Source organism: Centropristis striata, chromosome 11, assembly GCF_030273125.1.
Source record: "Centropristis striata isolate RG_2023a ecotype Rhode Island chromosome 11, C.striata_1.0, whole genome shotgun sequence".
Lineage (NCBI taxonomy): Eukaryota > Metazoa > Chordata > Actinopteri > Perciformes > Serranidae > Centropristis > Centropristis striata.
The window spans coordinates 36,293,800-36,321,588 of NC_081527.1; the positions used below are offsets into that span (position 1 = coordinate 36,293,800).

The 27,789-nt window shown below is 37.4% G+C and overlaps 1 protein-coding gene across 1 annotated transcript; it reads right to left on the reverse strand.

The window, feature by feature from the left end:
• Positions 1-276: 276 nt before the first annotated feature.
• Positions 277-26,599, reverse strand: ccdc24 (coiled-coil domain containing 24). Its single transcript, XM_059344835.1, has 8 exons — positions 26,280-26,599; positions 20,664-20,845; positions 13,635-13,751; positions 13,423-13,527; positions 10,992-11,046; positions 5,314-5,377; positions 2,931-3,048; positions 277-1,556 (listed from the first exon to the last, which is right to left on the reverse strand). Exons 1-8 carry the CDS (start codon positions 26,427-26,429, stop codon positions 692-694), a joined length of 1,656 nt encoding a protein of 551 aa, XP_059200818.1. The 5' UTR covers positions 26,430-26,599; the 3' UTR covers positions 277-691.
• Between the last annotated feature and the right edge of the window lie 1,190 nt (positions 26,600-27,789).

Consider the following 27,789-nt stretch of genomic DNA (forward strand, 5'->3'; position numbering starts at 1 on the left):
GAAGGGGCAATATTTATGAAGTGCTTCACAAATCCTAATCACTGTTCTGTAAAAATCTACTAAACTCCTAAGTAGCCTTTTTAAATTTAGGGATTGAACACAGCCAATAATATAACAGAGACAGGTGTACAAAAATGGCCATGCAATAATCAAGTTTTCCCAGTTGTATCAAATAAATATAAACCTAAAAGCCTGTACACAGGTGTAACTTTAATGATGCCTCCTTTTATTACCCTCTGTGTGTATACAGACTGTGTTTCATTCACCCTTACTTTTCTGCTTTGTGCTTCTGTAAGGACAGTTGGATAAACACCTTCAGGATTCTTTTCACCTTCATAAATAGCCCACATTTTTAAATCAAATATTTAGACAATGCAAAATTACAAGCACTCATATTAATTGTCGGCATATTACTGACAGTGTAAGTTCATTTTGATTCTTGCTTTGTGGAAAAAGCCCTGTGAGGACAAGACACAGATGTGAGATTATTCTAGAATAAAAACAACATATGCAAGTTACCATGCTCCCAAATATAACAGTGATTCAGTGATGTCTTATCACAATGTAAAAACAGAAAAAATGTCCAGAAGATACAATGTGTCCACATTTTTTTAATCCCATAAAAGACAAGCTCTCTTGCATTCTTCCTTCAACAGGACTATCATCCTGTTTCAGGATCAGCTGTCTGGTCTTAAGTTGACACCCTTGCAGGAGGAACTGGCTGGTAAAACTTGCTGATAAACTCCAGCTGTGTCTGTTCCTCTTGGACACTTTGTGTCTGACTTGTGGCGCCCTCAAGTGGTCTTTGAGGATAAGTAAACAACTGTCCACTTGTCTGTGTAGATGCAGGGTGGGTGCATGTGGCTACTAGGCTTTGCTGTTTGGTGATTTTCGATTTTTGATCCGTTCTATTGTTGCTCTTTCCACCGACAGTTTGTGCAGGAGTTGCAGACTGGAGACGCTCAGAAGTATTTTTCCTTCTCTCGTTATCTGTCTGCACTGTTGCTGACACTAAACTCCCTCTGCAAATACGACTCTGTTGCCCATTTTGTGTCTTTGATTTCCCTGTCGAATCTGCATCACAGCGAGGGGATGAGGAGACAGTACTGATGTTCCTTGACCTCCAGGCAGGGCTGCTTCTTCTCTCCCTATGTGGCAACAGATCACACTTCCTGCTCAGGCTGTGAATGCTGCGTTCGGGTGACATATGGGTTTTGTGGATTGGTGAATTTCTTGGAGACGTCATGTGAAAACTAGGACTAGTAGTCAGGGAGTGGCTGCTCACATGCCCAGGAGTGATGATCCTGTTGCAGATAGGCGTTTGTGTTTTCTGAGCTTCAGTGGAGGCAGATGTGCTTCTCTGCTGTCCGTGAGACACTGAAGAACTATTTATGAGTTTAGCTGGTGCAGAGGTCTTGTTAGGAGGAGTTCTGAGCGGGGGCCTGGGTTTAGCATGGCTCAGAGGAGGAGGAGGGGGATGTGGTCTCAGGGCTGATGTTGTGCTTAAAGTTCGCAAAGTCTCATCAGAAACAGGAACCCTTTTTCCAGCCGACAGTCTGGATGGAAGGAATCAGAATAAGAGTCAGATTCAGAAACATTTTCTTGGATTAAAACAAAGAAAATAAGAACAGTTTAAATAGCAACAATGTAGATACTTAAGCTTCTTTCTTTGTACTTATTTCTTTGTTTCCATTAAGTTTAGTTTAAGACAGGATAAGATATGACTTCATTTATTCCGTGAAGGGAAAATTTAGACAGAAGACAGACTAAAGAATGTAAAAAATAAGACATGTACATAAATTCTATACATACATTTCTGCTATTTGGCATACAGTACAGGCCAAAAGTTTGGACACACACCTTCTCATTCAATGCGTTTTTCTTTATTTTCATGACTATTTACATTGTAGATTCTCACTGAAGGCATCAAAACTATGAATGAACACATATGGAATTATGTACTTAACAAAAAAAGTGTGAAATAACTGAAAACATGTCTTGTATTTTAGATTCCTCAAAGTAGCCACCCTTTGCTTACTAGAATATAAGACATGTTTTCAGTTATTTAACACTTTTTTGTTAAGAACATAATTCCACATGTGTTCATTAATAGTTTTGATGAATCTACAATGTAAATAGTCATGAAAATAAAGGAAACGCATTGAATGAGAAGGTGTGTCCAAACTTTTGGCCTGTACTGTATATCATTAATATATATTGTTTGTGTTTGTTTGTTTCCTGGAAGTACTTTACATTTTTACAGATATTGCACATTGGAGAAAATATATTTTAGCATGTTAAATAGGTTAAATAGGTTGTTGCATATAGTAGTATGAACATCAATGAATAAATATATTTAAATATATGCAGAGATATATACAGTATATTATAAGTGGTATATGACATATATAATATAGAAAAATTACAGAAGGCCTCATATAGGCCTAATGTGGTCAGATGTAAACAGATGTAGTGCAAATAAAGCAGTAAAGTGACCTGGTGGAACATTATGCTGCATTATGTGGTGCTGCAGGAAAGATTCTCATGACTAAACTTTCCTTATTAATATATTTATTATGTTTTGTGTTTTTAACTGTATATTTGATACTGTTGGACCGCAGGAAGAATAGCTCTGACTTTGCTGCAGCTAATGGGGATCTTAATAATAAACTAAACTAAACTAAACTGCTGTTGAACAGTCTGATTGCAGCCAGTTTCTAATTCTGGTTTCGGTTAGGAGGAGCCCAGGTCCAACAGTCCATTGTGTTGGTCTGAGTGGCTTCCCTTTCTTTTGTTTAGTCACATTTTTTTGCAAAAAATATCAAATAAAAGAACAGCTTTTATGCTACTCTTCTTCTGGGAACAATGATATTGCTCTCATAAAAACAGAGGCTTTCTGAGCGTCATAAATAACAGCAAGAGATACGAACCTTAACCTGTTTTTCAATTCCTTCGAACGGAGAGGGGAGGCGGCTGACGGTGAATCAGCAAGCGAAGAGGGGCGGAGCTTTAAGTCCGTTTGTAGAGCTCCTCTTAGGTCTTTCAAATCTGCACATACACAAACACAAGAGTGTCAAAAATGCTGAAATCATCACTCTCATGAAATCAGCATGAGAAACTGAGGTGGCCCTGAAGTGCAAATCACAAAGGCAAATCAGAAAACACAACGGCAAATTAAAAAACACAACAACAAAACAGAAAACACAGCAACAAATCAAGAAACACAACAACAAAACAGAAAACACAACAACAAATCAAGAAACACAACAAAACAGAAAACACAACAACAAATAAAAAACACAACAACAAATCAAGAAACACAACAACAAAACAGAAAACACAACAACAAATAAAAAACGCAACAACAAATAAAAAACACAACAACAAATCAAGAAACACAACAACAAAACAGAAAACACAACAACAAATAAAAAACACAACAACAAATCAAGAAACACAACAACAAATAAAAAAACACAACAACAAATCAAGAAACACAACAACAAAACAGAAAACACAGCAACAAATCAAGAAACACAACAACAAAACAGAAAACACAACAACAAATAAAAAAACACAACAACAAATCAAGAAACAAAACAGAAAACACAACAACAAATCAAGAAACACAACAACAAAACAGAAAACACAACAACAAATCAAGAAACACAACAAAACAGAAAACACAACAACAAATAAAAAACACAACAACAAATCAAGAAACACAACAACAAAACAGAAAACACAACAACAAAACAGAAAACACAGCAACAAATCAAGAAACACAACAACAAAACAGAAAACACAACAACAAATAAAAAAACACAACAACAAATCAAGAAACACAACAACAAAACAGAAAACACAACAACAAATCAAGAAACACAACAAAACAGAAAACAACAACAAATGAAAAACACAACAACAAATCAAGAAACACAACAACAAAACAGAAAACACAGCAACAAATCAAGAAACACAACAACAAAACAGAAAACACAATAACAAATTAAAAAACACAACAACAAAACAGAAAACACAACAACAAATAAAAAAACACAACAACAAATCAAGAAACACAACAACAAAACAGAAAACACAACAACAAATCAAGAAACACAACAACAAAACAGAAAACACAACAACAAATCAAGAAACACAACAACAAATCAAGAAACACAACAACAAATCAAGAAACACAACAACAAAACAGAAAACACAACAACAAATAAAAAACACAACAACAAATCAAGAAACACAACAACAAAACAGAAAACACAACAACAAATAAAAAACACAACAACAAATCAAGAAACACAACAACAAAACAGAAAACACAACAACAAATCAAGAAACACAACAACAAAACAGAAAACACAACAACAAATCAAGAAACACAACAAAACAGAAAACACAACAACAAATAAAAAACACAACAAATCAAGAAACACAACAACAAAACAGAAAACACAACAACAAATCAAGAAACACAACAACAAAACAGAAAACACAACAACAAATAAAAAACACAACAACAAATCAAGAAACACAACAACAAAACAGAAAACACAACAACAAATCAAGAAACACAACAACAAAACAGAAAACACAACAACAAATCAAGAAACACAACAAAACAGAAAACACAACAACAAATTAAAAAACAAAACAGAAAACACAACAACAAATAAAAAAACACAACAACAAATCAAGAAACACAACAACAAAACAGAAAACACAACAACAAATCAAGAAACACAACAACAAAACAGAAAACCCAACAAAAATAAAAAACACAACAACAAATCAAGAAACACAACAACAAAACAGAAAACATAATAAGAAATCAAAAGACACGATGAAAAATTACTTAACACAACAACAAAACAGAAAAAACACAACAACAAAACAGAAAACATGATTTGCTGTTGTGTTTTGTTGTTGTGTTTTCTGATTTGCCGTTGTGGTTTGCACTTCAGGGCCACCATAAGAAACACTGTCAGATACTTAATTACAGAAAATCGTCAAAAGATGACAGCCAACTATTGCATAATTTAAAAAAAATTCAAAAAAAAATCAAGTTATACAATTTCTGTTTTAACCAAAAGGCTCTCTAGATTATTCCAAAAAGTTTTACTGTCATTTACTTAATAAACGAATGTGGGGGAAAAATCATTAGCACTCCCATTTAATCCGAAAATGTATCTTTACATAGCTACAGATTTAATGGGACGTAAGAGAAAAAGACACACTGTGTGTTAAACAATAAAAACACCACCAGATGGAAGCAAAACACCAAAATGTTGGGCTCACCTGCAAGAGTAGGTTCTGATTTATCAAATTCACATTGACTCCCACACTTTTGTATAATACCTCCCTGCAAGAAACACAAGACACAGGACAGAATGAGGCAGCGCTTGTGTTTAATCATGCAGGTTGAGCGTATTTAACATAATGCCACTACATAAACTAGGACACGTTCAGCCTCTAGTGACAGCAGTGGACGTGGAAAAGTAGAAGGGTAAATGTATTAAACATGTTCAAGGAAGCACGAGCCTCTGGAAATAGCAGAGGAACAAGGGAAAAGAATAAAAATAACAGAGGGAGAAAGAGGAATGTGTGTGTGGATGTGTGAGTGTGACCACTAAACGATTGAGCAGCAGTCTTCCATCATAATTTGGCCTCAAATATCTATATCCAGAGCAAATGAAAACCATAGTGCTGTGTGTGTGTGTGTGTGTGTGTGTGTGTGTGTGCCCATAGACTGTAAAACCAAAGACCTGATTGAAAAGTGTGTCTTCATGTGTTTGTGAGTGACTTGCAGCCTCCTCTCCTGATTTTACACACACACACACACACACACTAATGAAGAGTTTTTATAGCCACCACAGACTACACACACACACACACACACACATTCTTGTACTTCTATCTTTGTGAGGACCCCTCATTGGAACAGTGAATTTTTCATTAGTTTTAGTTTTAATTTTGTTGTGAATTTTTGTTTTCAAATCCAGTTAGTTTTATTTCATTTTCAGAGTGAGTTTGCCAGTTTTAGTTTATTATTTAAAAAAAAATGCTTTAGTTTTAGTTCAGTTTTTTTATTAGTTTGAGTGTATTTTAGTTTTAGTTTTTTATAATGGGGTATTTGTTGGGTGAGAGATTAAAAGAGGTCACTATAAATTTTGCCTTTATTTCCTTTGCCTTATCCATCTTCATTATGTATGAAAAAAGTTGAGAAAGACAAAAACGAAGGACATTTTCACTATAATTTTAGTTAGTTTTGTAACCACACAATACAGTTTCAGTTAATTATCATTATCATGTAACCTTTAACCCTTAAAACAGAGTCTGAAATCTCAATAAAACCTTTAAAGAAGTGAGGACCGGCCGAAATGTCCTCACTTTGCAAAAATGTCCTCACTCTGTTGGTTAAAAACGTGTTCCGGTCCTCACTATGTAGGAAGTACAAGAAAACACACACACACACACACACACACACACACACACACACACACACACACACACACACACACTCACACACACAGGCTTGAAGAATGACAGCGAAAACATATATTTTTGGTCTGTTTTCCCAATGGGATTCAAACCCAAATCTCCCAGTGTTGTCTTTCAGAGCTCCAGACCAAGTATGTCTGCTGTCTCTGACAGTAAAGTGACTGAAACCCAAAACAACTCTAAAACATGCACACACACACACACACACACACACACACACACACACACACACACACACGCGCACGCTCTGAAAATAGGCTTTGTGGTCACGGTGCTGACTTGCTGATATTTTAGGAAAACTTGTTGCCGTTATTATTCTTATCCATGAAGCTCTAGAACCCAAATTTACTTCTGTACAGCCAACATACACATCACATCACGTCTCTCAGCTGATGTAGAACCAGAAACAGGAGAACGAGGGTCACCGTGCCTGCTGCCATGTTGGATATCCAGCTGAAAGCAGCTTCTGATGGCTGCCATCTGTTCTGCTGGATACTGGAACCATGCTCGCCAAGCTTGATCTACTTCTTTTACCAGCAAAAACTCTCAACATCCTGACAGAAAACCTGCCTTTATCTAGTTTAAATGTTTCATTCAGTGGGGTCAGTGTATGCACGTTATGATCTGATTATTGAAACTGGTTTGAAGGTGGAATAAAAAGTTATACTTTGTGTTCTGTCAATATTCTAATTTCTCACCTTGACCATCATTAGTCCACGTCTGCCTCGTCCCTACTGTTTCTAGGGACAAATCCCTCACCCACAGCAAATATCCCAGCATCAGGAGTGTTACAGAGCTCAGCTAATAATATTATTAATACCACCTGCCCCTTACGGAAGTGTCTATGGCTATTTTACATGGAAACTTCTGAATTTTTCAACCTGGACAATAATTTACCTTGTTTTTGTGTCTAAGTTACTAATAGGGACAACAATTTTTTTAATTGGCCTAGTAAATTGGCCTAGTGCTAAAAAAACATATATCTTCACTATAAGTCACTGATCCACAGCACCAAAATTGCCAATAAGCAAATGTGTTTGATGGAGAAAAGGAATTTGGATTGTGCTACAGATTGGAGGATTTTACCCAGAGTGACAATGCTAAGCAGGAAAACATTCAGACCTTCCAACTCAAATCACATTTTTTTAGATCATGATTGTAACATCTGGTTTGTGTATTTCAAGGCCTGCTATAATTAGCTACGTCTGTTGCAGTTTGTGTGAGGAAACTATTTTAAATGTCAAGAAAAGTCTTGTTGTGAAGACAGTGTTTACTACTGAATTATGCTTCACATTGTTTGAGGTCAAAATACTTTGAAGTGTGCTGTATAAAGGGCTGTCATGACTTGCTCATCACCATTACATATGGCGCAGCTGAGATTGCTATTGATTTAGTGTTATTTCATGCAGTTAAATTATATAACGGCTATTAAATCCAGCCAAATCAGCCATTTAGAGGCTTGATACAGTATGATCGAATCATAAATGTACAAAACACAAACGAGGGAGGCTTGTACAACAACTTGGTCCAGTTCAACAGTAACATCCACATGCAAACAGTCTCAGTTGTTCAAAGAATGCGTTGAAAGTCAGTTGATTAGGGAAATTGTAATATCTATGTAGAAACTAGAACCTGGTCTCACAGAAATCCGTGGAATAGCCACGGAATCACTCAAATTTCCGTGAAACTGACTAGGATTTCGCTACAATGCAAGTTAATGACAGTCATATCCCGTGGCTATTCCATGGATATTTGTTTCTATTGGTTTGTTCCAAGTCACGTGACTTTTAAGGTCCCGGCGGTCAGAACAAAAAACATGGCGGACAGTTCTCTCATTTTTAGTGAAAAAATTAATGTTTTGACTTAGTTTCTGCATAAAAATGGATTTTGATCACATTTCTAGCGAGAAATATATGTTTTATTTTCTAAATATTCACTCAGTGAATGTACATAATCACTTTGTATGTTGGAATAGCCACGGGATATGACTGCAACATCATAGCCAATGAAGCACTGCACTGCACAGCATCACCAACATCCAGACAGCAAGCCTTTGCTTGAGGAGACTATTTCTTTACAGGGAAAGTGCCACATTAGTGCTTTACTGCGGGATCCTTTTGTGAAGACATTTAACCACCTTTACTGTAAAACGCCTCATGATGACCAAGACAAGTGTCCCTACAATCAGCTTCACACCCTTAGTAGGTCTTTAAGACTGGAAAAACACAGCCAATAATGTCCTGTCCTGACTCTATTTCACACAGATAAATTCATGTTTTCCTGTAGTGAAAATGCCCGGTGAGGTTTAGGTTGTGGTTGTCTAACACAGCTATTCTCAACCTTGGGGTCGGGACCGCAATTGGGGTCGCGAGATGATTTCTGGGGGTCGCCAAATCATTTTGGACGTCAGCTCTGTCTCCACTGTGTTAAAGTGTTCATGTGTTAATGTGTTTTTGGTCACTTAATGTCTTTTTTTTGGTCATTTTGTGTGTTATTTGGTCATTTTGTGTCTTTTTAAAAAAAAATCATTTTGTGGTCAATTTGTGTCTTTTTTGGTTATTTTGTGTCTTTTTTATCATTTTGTGGTCAATTTGTGTCTTTTTTGGTCATTTTGTTTCCTTTTTTTGGTCTTTTTGTGTTGTTTTTTTGTCGTTTTGTGGTCAATTTGTGTCTTTTTTGGTTATTTTGTGTCTTTTTTTATCATTTTGTGGTCAATTTGTGTCTTTTTTATCATTTTGTGGTCAATTTGTGTCGTTTTTGGTTATTTTGTGTCTTTTTTTTTATCATTTTGTGGTCGTTTTGTGTCTTTTTTTAATCATTTTGTGGTCAATTTCTGTCTTTTTTTAATCATTTTGTTTCCTTTTTTTGGTCTTTTTGTGTTGTTTTTTTGTCGTTTTGTGTCTTTTTGGTAATTTTGTTTCTTTTTTTGGGTCATTTTGTGTCTTTTTGATCATTTTGATCATTAATTTGATAATTTTTTTTATCCAGTTTTTAGCCACATAGTTACACTACAATTCCAGGGTGTTTTTAAATATATTTCTGAACCAGATAAAGGATTAAAGTCATCAGACATCTGGATCAACATTATCAGAAACAAACTGACCGAATGTTAGCAGCATGTCGGCTGATTTTTAAGATAAAATTGCTTTATTCAGTGTTTTTTTTGTACCTGCTTTAATCACCATGTCTGTTTGTTTTGTAGAGGAGGAGACTTGTGCATAATTTGTCTAATGGTAAAAACTTCCTGAATGATAAACACTGAAGGATTCTGACCGAGAAACGCTGACTGCAATGAAGACAATGCTGGTGAAAATAACAACTTTCATGACCCCACACAACATCTTTTGTTATGGTTTTGATTCAGAGACCCTATAGCGGTAGAAAATTACAGTCTGCATTTGCCAGAAAAAAATATTTGAATAAGTAGGTCTTTCATACAAGAGGCACAATGATACTCTATTGTCATGAACCATAATTACTTTTGATTCTCAACAAACATCTGAAGCACAAAAGACTCAGAGAGATACTGTCGGTTAGCTTTTTCCTCAATATACTTTTTCAACTTGTCTTGTTTCCAGACAAACTGAAAATATAACACACACACACACACGCACGCACGCACACACACGGTACAGAGAGATAATTCCCACATCTGGTCTGCAGAAAAGTTTTAGATCTGGCTTCTAAGTGACTCACTCTGGTTCTCTCATAATACCAGAGCAACATCACAATAGAGCAGATTGTAGGCATGCTAGTGTGTTTCTTTGTCAATGTGTGTGTGTGTGTCTGTATGTATTTATTAAGTCATTTCAGTGATTGGAAAGAGATCGATCTTACTCAGCACTGCGGAGCTCTTGGCCAGACAGATGGAAAAAAAACAAGCTTAGACTGATCCCTCGCAGGTTTCCTGTGAGTGCGTGCAAGTTTGTGCGTGTTTGTGTATGAAGACGGAAACTTGGCAAGGCTTTAGTGCCAATAGAGAGTTATCAGAGCTACCTGAAGGAGTCTAAATAGGGATTTAAACTGCCTTGTTTTGGGAAGAAAGAAAAAAGTCCCAAAATGAGACTTAGCATTTTAGTAAAATGTCATAGAAAGCAAATTATTCAGGCCGAGTTTGGGGTAGATGTTTAAAAAAATGATGCGCAAGACAGCTAGAACATTTCTTTTTGGTGTAATGGTGCATAGTGTGCCTGAAGAAAAAGTCCTATACTGTACATATACTGTAATATGAACAGGATATCCAGACTGGCAGGACTAGCATCATAACTCAGGATGCTAACAAGGTTACACTGTATGAATTTTGATTGTAAAAACTGTTCACAGCTGCATAAATACAGCAAATCAATATTTAGGTTTTGGCCTAGTTTCCTATTAATAATTGTAGGATTCGGATCAGTATTGCACTGACAGCTGAAAAACAAAGAAGATTAAAGATTAATTTGGTAGCTGGCTGTTCTCCATATGGTTCTTCTTACCTTAAAATGCTTCACCAGCCTCTTCAATGCTTCAGATTCATCCATCAGGAGAGACCTAGACAGATAGATAGACAGACAGGCAGACAGGCAGACAGACAGACAGACAGACAGACAGACAGACAGGCAGACAGGCAGACAGACAGACAGACAGACAGGCAGGCAGGCAGGCAGGCAGACAGACAGACAGACAGACAGACAGACAGACAGACAGGCAGGCAGGCAGGCAGGCAGGCAGGCAGGCAGGCAGGCAGACAGACAGGCAGACGGACAGACAGACAGACAGACAGACAGACAGACAGACAGACAGACAGACAGACAGGCAGGCAGGCAGGCAGGCAGACAGACAGACAGGCAGGCAGACAGACAGACAGAAAGACAGGCAGACAGACAGGCAGACAGAAGGACAGACAGACAGACAGACAGACAGAAAGACAGGCAGACAGACAGGCAGGCAGGCAGACAGACAGAAAGAAATACAGACAGGCAGGCAGACAGACAGACAGACAGACAGACAGAAAGAAAGACAGACAGGCAGGCAGACAGACAGACAGAAAGAAAGACAGACAGGCAGACAGACAGACGGACAGAAAGAAAGACAGACAGACAGACAGACAGACAGACAGACAGACGGACAGAAAGAAAGACAGCCTTGATGTTTATCATCAGTACTCCAGTTGTTTTTCATTTAAAAAAACCCTGAAAAAACTCAAATCTAGGTCAAAGTGGAAAATGTGCATTTGATAGTCACAACACGCTCACACAGCCAAACAACTTTACGGAAAGCTGAGGCTTATTTTCATAATCACTGAGGTTTGTTTTGTAAAATGCAGTAAAAATTCTTCTGCATATTTTATACTGATTTATTGATATTTTATCCTAATTTTGAGTATGATCAACTCCCAAAGCAGCACATTCAATTTGCTTAAAATTGTTACAGGACTGTGTAATGGTTAAATCTGACAAGTATTCACTAAATAACATTTTGAAAATGTTGGAAAACACAGAGTGGCAGTTAGATAAACAGACGGGTAGAACCCAATCACACGTCTGAGCCAGTGAAAACAGAATAGGTGCACTTGATGTCTGCTCACAGTTTATTCTCTCCAGCTTTCATAAGGCTACTGAGGATACACTGTCCCATTTCTCTTTCCCCTTCCTCTCTTCTGCCAAACACTTTCTCCTTCTCTGGTTACATAACCGTTGTACACTTTATTCACTTCTTTCAAATGAAAAAGAAACTTCTGCCTGCTCTGGGATCCATTTTCTGACAATGGGGCCTTTTGTTCTGGTCGAGTCTGGAAATGGGAAAGAGAGGGAGAGGAAGAGAGGGAGAGAGAGAGAGAGGGAGGGAGGCTCTCTCCTAAGGTAGCCCCAGTGACTGTGTTGCCCCGTGGGCCTCAAAGTGAGGAATGGAGGGAAGAAAGGAGGGATGGAGTGTGAAGCAGGGAGGAGAGTTGAGGGGAAATTAAGGGGGGAAAAGAGGAAAAGGAAAAAGCTTCGAGGAACTCACTTACAGACTCACAGAGCTCATAAGAATTATCACTAAAAAAAAAAAAAAAGATCTAGAATGCTGTGGAAACTCAACTGTCCCTTAACTCTGTTGCAACAATGTTAGTTTGAATGTGTCTGGATTAAAGGGAAACTGAGCCCCTTCTCCCTCCATGCTGTAGAGAATGAAGCTTGTCTTTGACTTTTAGCATCAGGTGAGAGCTCCATGTTCATGGTCATTTTGTGTCTTTTTTTTGGTAATTTGGTGTATTTTTTGGTAATTGTGTGTATTTTTTTGGTAATTTTGTGTCTTTTTTAGGTAATTTTGTGTCTTTTCTGCTCATTTTGTGGCTTTTTTTGGGTAATTTTGTGTCTTTTCTGGTAATTTTGTGTCTTTTTTTTATAATTTTGTGTCTTTTTTGGTAATTTTGTGTCTTTTTTTTGGTAATTTTGTGTCTTTTTTGGTAATTTTGTGTTTTTTTAGTCATTTTGTGTCTTTTTTTGGTAATTTGGTGTCTTTTTTAGGTAATTTTGTGTCTTTTCTGCTCATTTTGTGTCTTTTTTTTGGGTCATTTTGTGTCGTTTCTGGTCATTTTGTGTCTTTTTTTGGTCATTTTACATCTTTTTTGGTAATTTCATGTCTTTTTGTGGTCATTTTTTGTCATTTTGTAGTCAATTTGAGTCCCTTTTTGCTTAATTTTATGTAATTTTTTTGGTCATTTCATGTCTTTTTAAAAAAAATCATTTTGTGTCATTTTGAGGTCAATTTGATTCTTTTTTGGGTAATTTTGTGACAAATCCCAAAGTAGCAAGTTGTTACTTTCCAAGGAGTCTCTGGCTTGAAGCTGACTGTTACACACTCAGGAGGTCAGTATCGGCCCAATAAATTGAGTATTGATCAGGTTCTAGTCACAGGTCAAAGAGGTTGGGAAACACAGCTCACCTGAGACGGTCCACCACCTGGTCGATGTCAATCACATTCAGCTTGTCTCTCATTGCCTCAATCTGGTCTTCAGCATCGGACTGGACCGAGCAGTGAGAGCTCGGTCTGAAGAAAAGAGGAGACAAAAGCAAGGTTGCAAGAGATTTTTATCTATAATGAAAAACACTTTTTTCAGTAAAATATTCAAGTTGTGTTGCACCAGTGTTACTTACCTGCTCTCATTATCAGTATCTCCAGGGCTGCTACAGTTTCTGTAACAGCTGTCAAGGTGACTCAGGGCGTAGTGCACCGACTCAGGTTTGTACCGAAACAGGAGCTCCTCACCATCTCTATGGCAACAACAGCACATGATAAAAGAAAAAGCTTCTTTACACAAGTTGGTTTACTGTGTTTGCAGCTCTTTCACTGTTTACACTGAAGAGTCTTCAGCAGGGCTGGACAAATATGCATATACTGAAAGTTTTGATATCTAAATACATAAACTAAAATATTTACGTTAGCTTGGGTTTTTGATTCTACTGTTTTATACCCTTGATTTCATTTTATTTCTATATCTTTATTGTTATCTTGTCTTTAAATGTTTGGCATTAATCATTTTAATATTTCACTTTAATGATTTATGTTTTTAATTGTTTCCAGTTGCTTACATGTGTACTGAGGAACCCGGTCTCACAGAAATCCGTGAAATAGCCACGGATTCGCTTAACTCAAAATCCGTGGAATAGCCACGGAATCGCTCAAATTTCCGTGAAACTGACACGGATTTCGCTACAATGCAAGTTAATGACAGTCATATCCCGTGGCTATTCAATGGATATTTGTTCCTATTGGTTTGTTCCAAGTCACGTGACTTTCACGGTTCCGGCAGTCAGAACAAAAAACATGGCGGACAGTTCTCTCATTTTTAGTGAAAAAATTAATATTTTGACTTTGTTTCTGCATAAAAATGGATTTTGATCACATTTCTAGCGAGAAATATATGTTTTATTTTCTAAATATTCACTCAGTGAATGTACATAATCACTTTCTGGTGAAGATCTTGCCAGAAAAATATGACTGTCATTAACTTGCATTGTAGCGAAATCCGTGTCAGTTTCACGGAAATTTGAGTGATTCCGTGGCTATTCCACGGATTTTGAGTTAAACGAAATCCGTGGCTATTTCACGGATTTCTGTGAGACCAGGTTGGTTCTGAGAGCACTTTGTGTTGCATTGCAACATGTATGAAAACTGCTACACTATTTGAAGTTTGAACAGAGGTCACATTCCTGCTTTATGCATGATGATCTGGTGTTTTTTTTTTCAGTTCCATAAATGCATTTACTAGAACTCTATTATCAGATCATTCCTACTTCCTAATTAAAAAACGGATTTTAGGAATAAAAAGATAAACAGCAGCGGGATTCTTTTTCTGAATGATCCCTGGGAGAAAAAGGAAGCAAGCAGATGGTGTAGTCAGCAGCAGGCAGGGTGACAGCCTGGTCAATTCTGCTTCATTTTATAGTCCCTACATGAGGGTAAATACGTCTTTTCGAGCCACTCAGACAATACAATGGAGGTGTGGCTGTGAGCGTGGGTGGATGGCTGGGGCATCAGGACCACACACACACAGAATGAGGCCAATAAGATAAATCAGTTGACTTTTACAAGGTACACACCCACCTTCACACCCTCAAATGGTTCAAATCACAGGAAAAAATCTGCTATGGGAATGAGAGCTATTTTTACTCCCCTCCTAGTGATGTGGCTTTAAGCACATTAGTTAGTTAGGCTTTTGCTACAATTTTTCTTGGCTCATATGTCTGGTAAATTAGGTTAAAATCATACACAGGCAAAACAATTTCCAGCAGAGAGTATGAGAGAGAGAGAAAGTTGCTGGTCTCTATCTTGATGCTTTGGCAATATTTTCTCAATTTCCATGCCAACAAAAGCGTATTAAATCGAACTAAATTGACAAATAGCGGGCTGTGGAGCATTATTAAGTGGAAGTGTTATTATGGGAAAGTGTGTTGGGTTTACTCCTAAAAGCCATTCAGCTGATACACACTTGGGCCTTAGCCTAATTGAATGATCAAAGGCCTGAAACACACACTCGCCCACAGTACCATGCATCAAGGTCAACAAGTATACCGAAGCCAACTTCAAAGAGAAAAAGCGATTTGTGCTGCTGGCACAGTCTGTGTGGCACAAATACTTTTTTTGGTAGTGCTCCTACACGGCCAATAACAATGGGCTATATTTCTCCCTCTGAGTGGGACTTCTTGTAATTCATTTACATCCCGGCCCAAACCACTTTACAAGAATGACTTGTGGTGTGCAAGCTTGTACGGCCTCAGTCTAGGTCTCGCTCAGTGACACTTTAATAAGACACAGTGCTGTTGTGGGCATCAGACCTGTGGCCTTATAGATATTGGCTTGTCAGCTTAAACATCAGGTCTTGCTGTCATCAAGACTTAAAAGAAACCCCTGAAAGATTACCTCAAAATAAATGCCTGTCAACTGAGCTGTCATAACAAGCATCAGAGTTGCACTGTACAATTTATATTTCTTTCGATGCGTGAAATATCTTTGACTGCACAAACTTAGCTACACATTTTTTCAATTTAAGTAAAAACTTAAGATAACAGTGGTGCAACCGTTGTGCTCAACAGATGGCAATGTTGGTTTTTTCCACTACTTTCATCCAAACTGAAACAGCTAACAACTATTGGATGAATTTACATACAGTACAGGCCAAAAGTTTGGACACACCTTCTCATTCAATGCGTTTCCTTTATTTTCATGACTATTTACATTGTAGATTCATCAAAACTATTAATGAACACATGTGGAATTATGTACTTAACAAAAAAGTGTGAAATAACTGAAAACATGTCTTATATTCTAGTAAGCAAAGGGTGGTTACTTTGAGGAATCTAAAATACAAGACATGTTTTCAGTTATTTCACACTTTTTTTGTTAAGTACATAATTCCATATGTGTTCATTCATAGTTTTGATGCCTTCAGTGAGAATCTACAATGTAAATAGTCATGAAAATAAAGAAAAACGCATTGAATGAGAAGGTGTGTCCAAACTTTTGGCCTGTACTGTATAATTTTGTAAAGACATTCATGGCTCTCAGAAGATGACTTCTATCAACTTTGGTGATATTCTGATATTTCCTCTAGTGCCACCATGAGGACTAAAGCTCCTTCTGTCCGTGGATGATGACAGAGAAGCAGGAGAAGTGACTGTTACAGCAAAGAAGAAACTAGAGGACTCTTTAAAAGACAGGTCGAAACCTGATCCTGATCCTCCTGAGTATGTTCCACCAGGTGTGGCTGCACCACATTCCAGCCCGGTTCTGCTGTCTGCACAGCTTCATACCGGGTGCATTTCAGAATGCAGATTTGGTCGATCTGTTCATTATGTTTGATTGGTATTTATGGTAGAAGCACTGGTGTCCACTGGAAAGAGGGGCAGCTGCAGCTGTAGAACCCATTTGCTGATTTTCCTAAAGCTAACCAAGTAATTTTTGCGCCTAAACCTTATCAAATTGCAACCATTTAGATCAGGGGTGTCAAACTCTGGCCCGCGGGCCAAATTTGGCCCGCAGTGTAATTTTATTTGGCCCGCGAGGCAATACCAAATTATTATATTATTATTGTACTATAAAAGCTGACCCGCCGGTATTATATGGCGCATTTACCGCTAATACTACAAATCCCACAATGCCCTGCTGTTGTTTTGGCGCGTCAATCAGGACAGGACCCAGAAACGCTCCTCTGTGACAGTCGTCATAGCAACCTCAAGCTAGAGCTGTCTCCCAGCTACCCCTTCCCAGAAATGGAGAAAAGAACGGCAGAATTTATTAACCTGTTGAAAAAGTTTATTTTGATAATTAAATCAGAAGGATGCAAATAGAAAAGAGGCATACGATTTTTATTTATTTTTTATTTAATAAATTAATGACATTGATGTGTTTTTTATTTGAAATTTGATTTTGCATGTCTGCACTATTTAGTTATATATTGTATGTTTATAAGCGTTGTTGGTTCCATATTTAATGTTAAAGCAAAACATGTTTGGTATATATTAAAAGGTTTATTTGTTCAATGTTGGCCCGCGATTTTATTCAAGTTTTAAATTTTGGCCCACTGTGTATTTGAGTTTGACACCCCTGATTTAGATGGTGTGTCGTGTCCTGTAGTATTACACAGTGTGCACCGTATGAGTCCAAAAACCCAGGCATGAGTTAGCATTTATGCACTTGTCTTGGCGTCAATGGGTGTTTTGTAAATGTGATTTTGTTAGATACCTGAAAAAAGATCTGTTGTTAAACAAGCTTAAGAGATTTTTATGTTTTGTTGTAAGGTATAAAATATGTCAGTCAATTACATAATAAGTCATATGGTGTAGTTTGTTTCTATCGTAAAGTTAACTTTTTATTTCTGGAGATTGCATTTACGCTTCAAAAATCATAAAACTGGTGTTCAATTGTGAAGATTATCTTGCTGTACAAAACATGCAAATAAAATAAACTTTTGTTTTGCCACAGTGCTTTTTTTCTGCAGAAATCCAAAATCCAATGGCAACATCCCATTGGCTTTTTGTCGAGTAATGTAAGTAATGCAACACTGAAGAACAGTGTTTCCTAATAGAGGTCTGGGGATGACGGCATATACAAAATGAGCGCACACACAAACACACAAAAGGTAACACACAAAAAAAACCAAACCACTAAAGAGTTGCCAGCAGCCTATAGATTAACAACCCAACATAAACAGACACAGAAAAAAAGAAAATCACAATAAAAAGGAAGTTGACAAATTGACAGGCAATAAATGGTTTGTCACATAAACAGAGAACAATCCTGCTTTTCCCTAAAAAGCCTTGACAAAACCTGAGAGGTGACAGAGGGCAACATTCTTGGCAACGGCAACCTAGTTGCTGGGATAGTGCCTCGACACTCCCACACACACACACACACACATCCTCACAAACACATTCTGATAAATAAATTAGGCCTTTAAATTGCAATGTGAAGGATGAAGAGCAGTGCCACTGGCTGATATTATTCTGCCAACAGTTTTTATGACATTAATCGAAGTATTTTAATATACGTCATTAAAACGCCGAGTCCTACAAGCTCATCTCTGATCTGAGCTGTAAGATTAACTGTAGAAATTAAAAACCAAACAGCAATTAGAAAGTTTTATTACGACCTCTTGAGGAGTTTATTAATCCCTCGTGACTGTGCTTCATGAGAAACAGACACAGAGTACCAAGTTTCATCCCATTCTCACTGTGAGCACTTCACTGATAAACAACTGAATAAAGGACAGTTTTATGCATTTAACCCTTGTGTTGTCTTAGGGGTCAAAATGACCCGCTACTATGTTTAACAGCAGGGGAAACCGCCTTATAGATCTTTTTTCAACTTGAAATTCAATTACTTTTTCTAGAATCACCCCAAAATTAGAAAAAGTTAAACATTACCTTTGTTCATATTTCCATGAAAGCTGTACACCAACAGGGTACAAATCTTGTCTTAGGGGTCATTTTTGACCCGACAGCTATAACATCATTTTCATACCACAAAAATCATAAAAACCATGCATGCATTAGCGCATGGATGCACGCAAGCTTGCTAAAAAATTATGTTTACACCTATGCAGTACCTTTTTAGCAATAAAAATAATAAAAAATAAACCCCCTTAGTAAAACAGTAAACCAATATTGACAGGTGTGCTGTAATAAAAACGAGTGTATTCCACTGATTAAACACAGTTTTCCTCCACTGTAAAGAGGGAAAACCTCAATATTTACAAGGTTTGTGATGAATGACAGGTTGTTTCTTCATGCAAAATAGATTTGGGTTTTAAAATGCAATCCAACTGCTTTATTTAACGGGTGGTGCATACAGAAAGTTAAGACAACACAAGGGTTAAGACAAAAAATATATCAACATACCAAAACATATACCTAAGCCAACAAAGACAGCAGTGACTGGGCCTTTAAAATCAAGTGTTTGTTGGTATTTGGTGTGGAATGCATGGAAGTTTGCCTCCAATAATTGTCCTATTGTTATGCAATTCCCAAACCAGCTTGCTACATCCCTACGCCAAAAACCTTTGTTCTCCTGTTTTCCATCTAATTTGTAACTGACGTGGGAACGCAATGTAGCGTTTTATGGCAGTCTTTGTTGGGGAAAAGATGACGCAGAGAGTGTGAGAGCAGGGTGTTAATCTATTTATCCATACCATCTATTGGCTTGTGGAAAAAAAGACAAAGTGGTGTGCTCTCTAGCTAATAAACTAACAAATTAGATCAAGAGGGAAATTACATTCATTGAATATTAGAGAAATAAATCATGTAAATGTCGACTCTAATGGCGGTTCATACATCTGGAACTAAATTGCCTCGAAGCCTGAAGCTGTCAAATGTTTTAATTTGAATTCAAACAGAATATTAAAAAAAGTAAATTTCCTGAGGACTTTGGTTCAAAAATGTAATTTCTGCTCTCTTGTCAGAAGTCATCAAGTTTAACTAATTGCTGAGAGTTGACTCACTGATAAATTGTGTGTGACAGTATAAAGTTTTTATAAAAGAGCGTAATCTGCCTTGGGGTAAGCCAAAGCTGCTTCTAAAACTTCTAATATGGCTACCACTGTAGAAAAACCATAGTCTTGGTCAATAATCAGTGGTATTTCTTAGTGTCTATATTAATCTGGTTTTCTAAATTACTTAACTGATTTAACCCCACAGACTCCCCACACACACATACAATGCATCAAAGTTGCGGCAACTATGAGGTAGAAGTGTTATTAAATATGGAAAAATTGTTTTATTTAGGGATGGGAATAATTAATCGATGATCGATTAATGGTCGATAAGAATCTGGTTGATCATGTGGAATTTTTAATGGATCTGTGTATTTTTTTATTTTAATTTTATCTCTGACTGCGTATCAGTACTCACTGAACTGAACATACATACATTCACATTCGACAATGACTAACAAAAAGACAATTTGTGTTCTGGTTCTTCTAATTTATATCAATATCTCATTACTATCACTGGCATTAATAGTATGGTTTCTTTCTGAGTGTATTTAATGGTTCCTCACATTGTGCAAGTAGGCATAAATCTAAAAAAAGAAAGCCCAAATCTGTGCAAAGTTGAAAAAAACCCCCAATGTTTTACAAATTGACTAATGCACAGTGGAGTAGATGTATGCATGAGAGATCCAACACCTACCTTCCCTCCATGCTGGCTCTCTCTCTCAGAGTCTGCAGTAACATCTTGACCTCGGCTCTCAGCAGCTCTTTGACTACAGGGGGGTCAGCTAGAGGGGCCTGCTGGCGTGGGAGTGGGGTCCCTGCCCTGCTCAAGCTGTTGCCTTGCTGGCTCTGCTGCCACAGCTTGTGCCACCTCTCCGCCTGCAAATATTATTTTTTATGATTAGTGGAGGGGTTATACAACCATAATGTATCATACTAACAGGATATTCACAAGAGGAGCTTTATCTATCTATTTCTGTCAGTCCAGATGACACATTCACAGCTTATGTGATGGTACTGATAGATGAAAATATTTTCATTTGATTTAGTGATCCACTCTACTAAAGCAGAGTGGACAGTCCACTTGCTATATGCTGCAAGCAGTGATCCAGACATCAGTCATCCTGTGACTCTCCTGACAGCCTCCCTGACTGAGGCTGATAGCAGGACTGTTCATGTCTCAAGGAAGGCAGTGGAGGATTATCTTATTCCTTTGGAGTCTGAGTGAGTCCAAAATATGACTATAATCTGTGAAAAAAAGCAATTTTACTGTGAATGTATTGGTGCTTACTCAGTAGAATGGGGAGATGCAGGATTCCTCTTTAATGTAGCACCTGAGTGGAACACTACACTGTTTGTACTTGTGTCTCCTGAACCTTCACCTACTGTAAAAAAAAAAAAAAAAAAAAAAAAGCCTGATTGGGGCTAAAAGCACAGAGATCCATATTTTAGAGTGTCAAAGAAAGTTCTAAATATACACTACTGGTCAAAAGTTTTAGAACACACCAACTTTTCCAGAATTTAATTGAAAATTATGCAGTTTAATGTCTCAGTGTGCTCTGAAATTAACGCACATTTGCAACATTTAAAATTCTTTATTGAGCATGATAGTGTTTTGAAAATAAAAAAAGATTCAAAATCACATTTTATGCTGAACTAAAGGACTGAAAAAAGACACAAAATGACCAAAAAAAGACACCAAAAGACACAAAATGACTAAAAAAAGACACAAAATGACTAAAAAAGACACAAAATGACTTACAAAGACATGAAAAGAATTCAAAAATGGACAAAATAGCTCAAGACTCCATAGAGTTAAGTTGTTAACCCATTTCTTGTTCCCTGAAAAAGGCCTACTTGTATAATTCTAAAATGTACATTATTTTTCAGTTTTGGTTAACCTTACCTTTTTTTATTTACCTCTGGCAGTTCACCACTTACCTTTGTACCCTTTCAAGCTGTTCATTTGACTTGAACTGCTTGAATTTCAATAAAAAATGGAAAAATTGGGGTGTTCTAAAACTTTTGACCGGTAGTGTTTCTGTATTTAAAATATTAAAAATGGTGGACTATTGAGATGGAAATATCAGTCGCACAAAAGTCTGAATTAACTTTTTAGTGAAAGTATTGTCTCATATTTATGTCACACCATATTAACATGCTTTTCCACGACATTATGTCTTGCAGATGTAGGACAGACTGAGTATGATGGAGTTTACAAACAGCCCTTTCTGCTGCTGGCACAGGCAGCTTTTTAGTCTTTGTCATTTTGCTACAGTAGGATTATCAGTGAAGATCAAGGAATTGAAAAAAAATGTGGAAAAGGTCAGTCTTTATGCCTGACTTCCTCTCTGAGCCGGTAGAAGGGGTGAACGCCAAGGTGTACTTTCATACTAAGCAGCTTGTATCCTGCATGTTAACACGAACCTACAGTACAGGCCAAAAGTTTGGACACACCTTCTCATTCAATGCATTTCCTTTATTTTCATGACTATTGACATTGTAAATTCATCAAAACTATTAATGAACACATGTGGAATTATGTACTTAACAAAAAAGTGTGAAATAACTGAAAACATGTCTGATATTCTAGTAAGCAAAGGGTGGTTACTTTGAGGAATCTAAAATACAAGACATGTTTTCAGTTATTTCACACTTTTTTTGTTAAGTACATAATTCCATATGTGTTCATTCATAGTTTTGATGCCTTCAGTGAGAATCTACAATGTAAATAGTCATGAAAATAAAGAAAAACGCATTGAATGAGAAGGTGTGTGTCCAAACTTTTGGCCTGTACTGTATGCTGAAAAATCGCCACAGTTTAGCCATGATGGAGGATGGAGGAAAATTAGCAAACAAGAAAAAAAGGAGAAAGAATGTTAAAATGTGAATGTTTGTGTGCATATGTGTCTGGATACAATTAACACCTCCACACCTGTTGCCTGCCAATCATTTCTGTCATGTTGCAGTGAAAGACTTCACTTCAAAAGAATACACTGGAGGACAGTTAACACACCACACACACACACACACACACACTGGCTTCCTCTGTCTGTCGTTGGGTGTTGAGGTGTTTATGTTACACGACTCATGGCTCACAAGCTAACAATTTGTTTCTGGATCCCCCTTCTGCTGTGAGACTGTTGATCTCATCCAGGAGCTATTTCGAGGGAACGCTGTTAAAACCTGTCAGTTAAAAAAAAAACCTAAAAGCTATTATGTTAAATTATTCAAACCAGGTTTTAGAGTATGTTTAACTTAAAGGGCTCATTTTCTTCAGAGTAGAGAGAAAGTATAGTGAGAGAGTGCAGAGGGAGGCACGGAGAGATTGGCCTTGCAGAGAGACTTGAAAAGAGAGGGTAATGTTGCCTCTGATCTAACCGCCGGAGACAATGGAGACCTTGATGGAGGGAGGACTGGCGGTGTTGAGGAATGGAGGAGTCGCCTGCAGATCAACTATTACTTTTCACAGTGGCTCACTGAGGGATGGAATTCATTACATGGCTGAAGGAGAAACAGACAGGGACAGAGGGGAGAAAGAACAGACCGGCAGACACAGACAAGTGATCCACCCTGCAGTAAATGTAATAACTGAGGGAAACCTGCATGCACTGGTTGAATAAGAGTTAAATAAGGCGCTTTGTTTTGTTTTGGGTTTTTTTCCTGGACATTTCTTAAAGCTCTCGGTCTAAGTCTTTCTTTCTGTCTGAGAGCTTTACAGCCAGCCGCTGCCTCCACTGAACTGGAGGTGAAAAAAAAAACATCAGCCCAATACTGAAAGTCTCACACACACACACACACACACACACACAATATTTTCTCCACACAGACACAATTCAGTCAAAGAATATGTGTTGCTAACGGTCTTATCAACAGTTGAGGATTAGCCTCTTTAACCCTGTTATACCGACCCCCTGACTCAGTAAGCTTACTGGGCCTCTTTCTATGTGTGTGTGTGTGTGTGTGTGTGTGTGTGTGTGTGTGTGTGTGTGTGTGTGTGTGTGTGTGTGTGTGTGCTGTGTATAGTGAGCTGAATCACTCTGCATCATTCTGGTTTGATTTATGGTTTAATACTTCTTTCAATAGTGCTTTAAATCCAGTTTTTGTATTGTCAAAAGCCATTTAACTTGATAATTTAATTGTGAATAATATCAGTGTGTGTACCTGCCTGTGTGTGTGTGTGTGTGTGTGTGTGTGTGTGAATGGGAGTGTTCCATATGAAAGAAATATTATATTGTAGTTGTCACATGAAAAGTGAAAAGTCACAAAAAAATGTGGTCAGTGTCTAAATGGCATGGCTTCAGAGCTGAAACAGATTTTGCCCACATGTTTTTCTGCAAACAGTGACTGGCCTGTTGGCTGACTGCAGGCTGATAACATCTACAGATGGGAAGATTTTGATACTAAACACACGAAAGAGAAAAACAATAGAAGATGGCAGAGGGTAGGATAGTAGAAAAGCAAAGAAGACAGAGAGACAAGAGGGAGAAAGGCTGGGAATACACGATTATAAGAAAGAAAGCAGCAAATACGGAGATTTCGATGTCCCACACAAAGTGCTGATAAAAAGAATTCTTTGAGTGAAATCCACAACTCCAGACTCCATCTTAAGAGCACATGGCATGACCTCTCTTATGTAATTCAGTTTCAAAGGAATGTTCCCTCAGCAGACTGCATTTCATTTCATTTTAATGCAGTGTTATGCTCTGAGTGTCATTCAGGGCTGAAATAATTAGTTGATCAATTAGCTATTTCGGTAATCGTATAATCATTTAATTTAGTTTCCTCTGCTTTCCTGTTTTATATTATTATGATTTGAATGCCTTAAGGTTTTGCATTGTTGGTTGGACAAAACAAAACATTTGATGATAAGATTTCAGACTCCTGGAATACAAAATGTAAACCTTTTATATGTGAACTGAAAAAAAGGACAGTTAAAAATAATTATAAGCTAAAATACAGCCCTAGATTCACTTCAACAGTCAGGATAGACACCTTGTCAGTAACATATTCAATTATGAAGTATCAGTAAGTCCTGTTATTTAAAATTTGATTATGCTTCCTAATTCTTCCATTTTCATTCATGGTTTGTGACCATACATGGTATCACTCTGTTTGTTTGTTGCTTTAGATCAGTAGTTCTCAACCTTTTTGAGTCGCGACCCCCAATTTAACATGCATGTTGTCCGCGACCCCCGCTCACTGAACAGAATCTCACAAGCACAGTTCAGATCACCCTAAAAAGAAACAAAATGACCAATAAAAGACACAAAATGACCAGAAAAGACACAAAATTACCAAAAGACACAAATTGACCAGAAAAAGACACAAAATTACCCAAAAAAGAAACAAAATTACCCAAAAAGACACAAAATGACTAAAAAAGTCAAAATGACCAAAAAAAGGAAACAAAATGACCAAAAAAGACACTAAATTACCAAAAAAATACACTAAATGACCAAAAGACACAAAATGACCAAAAAAAGACACAAAATCACCCAAAAAGACACAAAATTACAAAAAAAAAAACCCCACAAAATGACCAAAAAAGACATTAAATTACCAAAACGACTAAAACACATTAACACTTTAACACAGTGGAGACAGAGCTGACTTCTGGCGACCCCCAGAAATCATCTCGCGACCCCAATTGGGGTCCTGACCCCAAGGTTGAGAATAGCTGCTTTAGATCACTTTGACCCATTAAAACGATTGCCTCCCAACTTAGTCTTGACCTTAAATTGGCCTCTATAGTGAGCTTTATGGCACACCACCCTAGCCGGGGATGTTTCTCATCAAGCAGCAAGTCTTTCTTGGGTGAGGTCATTTTGCCAGAGCTGAATGTTTTCCACGCAAGGAGCTTTGGGGCAGAGAGTTTAGCTGACTTTGAGTAAATATTGATGTCTGTCTGCCTGGCTCACATTTGGATTTCAGTGCTGCACAGTGCCAGTTAACCCACATTTCACTTTTATTAGGGAGTCTGGGAATTAATGAGTGTATGCAGCCAAACTAACCTACTTACACAACCTAAAAACGCAGTTCATAAACTGTTTAGTCAGGATTGCTTATCTGAGCAAATGTCTTTGATCCACAGAACTGAGCTAAAAAGGAAATTCCTTTAGATGCTGTGGTTGTATTCTTCTGGGATCCAACCCAAAACAGAACCAGTGTCTGAATTCTTTCATCGAATAAAACATGAATGATGAAACAAGCTTTACCCGCTGAATCTGAAGAGGAATTTTCTAACTTCAAAGCATGACAAGCATGTGGTATGACCACAGAAATAAGAAATATTGTTGTCAAACACTCTCACCTCAGTGTGTACCTCTGTGTACATGTCAACCAGGGAGTGGCCCAGTGCTGTGTGGATCTTTGGCAGCCCTGACTCAGGAACATGTTCACCAATTAGGCTCCACAGGGACTGGCCAGGGCACCAGAGCTGGTTTCCATCAGGAGACTGCATAGAAACGGTAATCTAGGAGTGAATGAACAGAGAGAGACTGCAGTAAGTGATAAATGTAAGTTACAACATTTCCTCAAATACAGTACTACAAGTGTATACTATGCAGGGTTTTCTAATCCAGTAGTTCTCAACCTTTTTGAGTCGCGACCCCCAATTTAACATGCATGTTGTCCACGACCCCCGCTCACTGAACAGAATCTCACACGCACAGTTCAGATCACCCAAAAAACAAACAAAATGACCACAAAATGACTAAAAAAAACACAAAATGATGCAGAAAAGAAACAAAATGACTAAAAAAAGACACAAAATGACCAAGAAAAGACACAAAATGACCAAAAAGGAAACAAAATGATCAAAAAAAGACATATAATGACCAAAAACAGACACAAAATGACCAAAAAGACACGAAATGACCAAAAAAAGACATATAATGACCAAAAACAGACACAAAATGACCAAAAAAAAGACACAAAATGACAAAAAAAATCCCAGAAATGACCAAAAAAAGACATGAAATGACCAAAAAGACTAAAACACATTAACACATGAACACTTTAACACAGTGAATACAGAGCTGACTTCCAAAATGATTTGGCGACCCCCAGAAATCATCTCGCGACCCCAATTGGGGTCCCGACCCCAAGGTTGAGAATAGCTGTTCTAATCAATCATCACTTATGGCCCACTAGCAGTGTGTAGCAGTCTGTGTCTGCAGAGACTCTACATTCTGCTTGTATTTTCTCCTTTCTTTTCACTTTGCTGTGTTCAGGACATTTCTAGGTGTCTCCCTGTGGGAACAAAGCTATGAAAAATGTGCTTGAGTATCACCAAATTATGCAACTTTACATACATACTCCATTGCATTTCAGAGGCAAATTTTATATTTCATTTAACCTCACTACATTTTAAGGCTGACAGCTACAGCTCCTATCTACATTGAATGTTAAGATTTTACTTACAAAGCAGATATTCACCTTATAAAATAGCATTGCTATATATGTCTGGCCTTAGCTCTACATTGAGCACTTACTTAAAAATAATGTTGCTGATAACTTTTCCATCTCTGAAGGAGTTTTGCATGTCATCACAGTAGTTGTCCTATGGGAACTTCCATTCAATTCAATTCAGTTTAACTATATTTCAGACACATCGGTCAAAATCAGTATTAAAAGTATTGCAATTAGTATATAAATGGCCAGATATGATAACTGCAAGTTCACAATAATTATATTGTTTGCTAAAACAAGAGGAATACGTTGTGTTACTTTGTTTAGGCTCACTTAAGGCCATTATATTATGATTAATCTACATTTTACGATATTAGTAGCCACAAACATATTATGCCTCACACATGCAT

What these genes read in the sequence shown, in the direction of transcription:
- ccdc24 (XM_059344835.1), bottom strand. Translation starts at nt 26,429, where the DNA reads ATGCAGTCTCCTGATGGAAACCAGCTCTGGTGCCCTGGCCAGTCCCTG. An exon ending in ACACAGAGGTACACACTGAG is followed by an intron (nt 20,846 to 26,279) that starts GTGAGAGTGTTT and finishes TAATATTTGCAG; the next exon opens with GCGGAGAGGTGGCACAAGCT. An exon ending in ATCAGAACCTACTCTTGCAG is followed by an intron (nt 3,049 to 5,313) that starts GTGAGCCCAACA and finishes GTGTATGTGCAG; the next exon opens with ATTTGAAAGACCTAAGAGGA.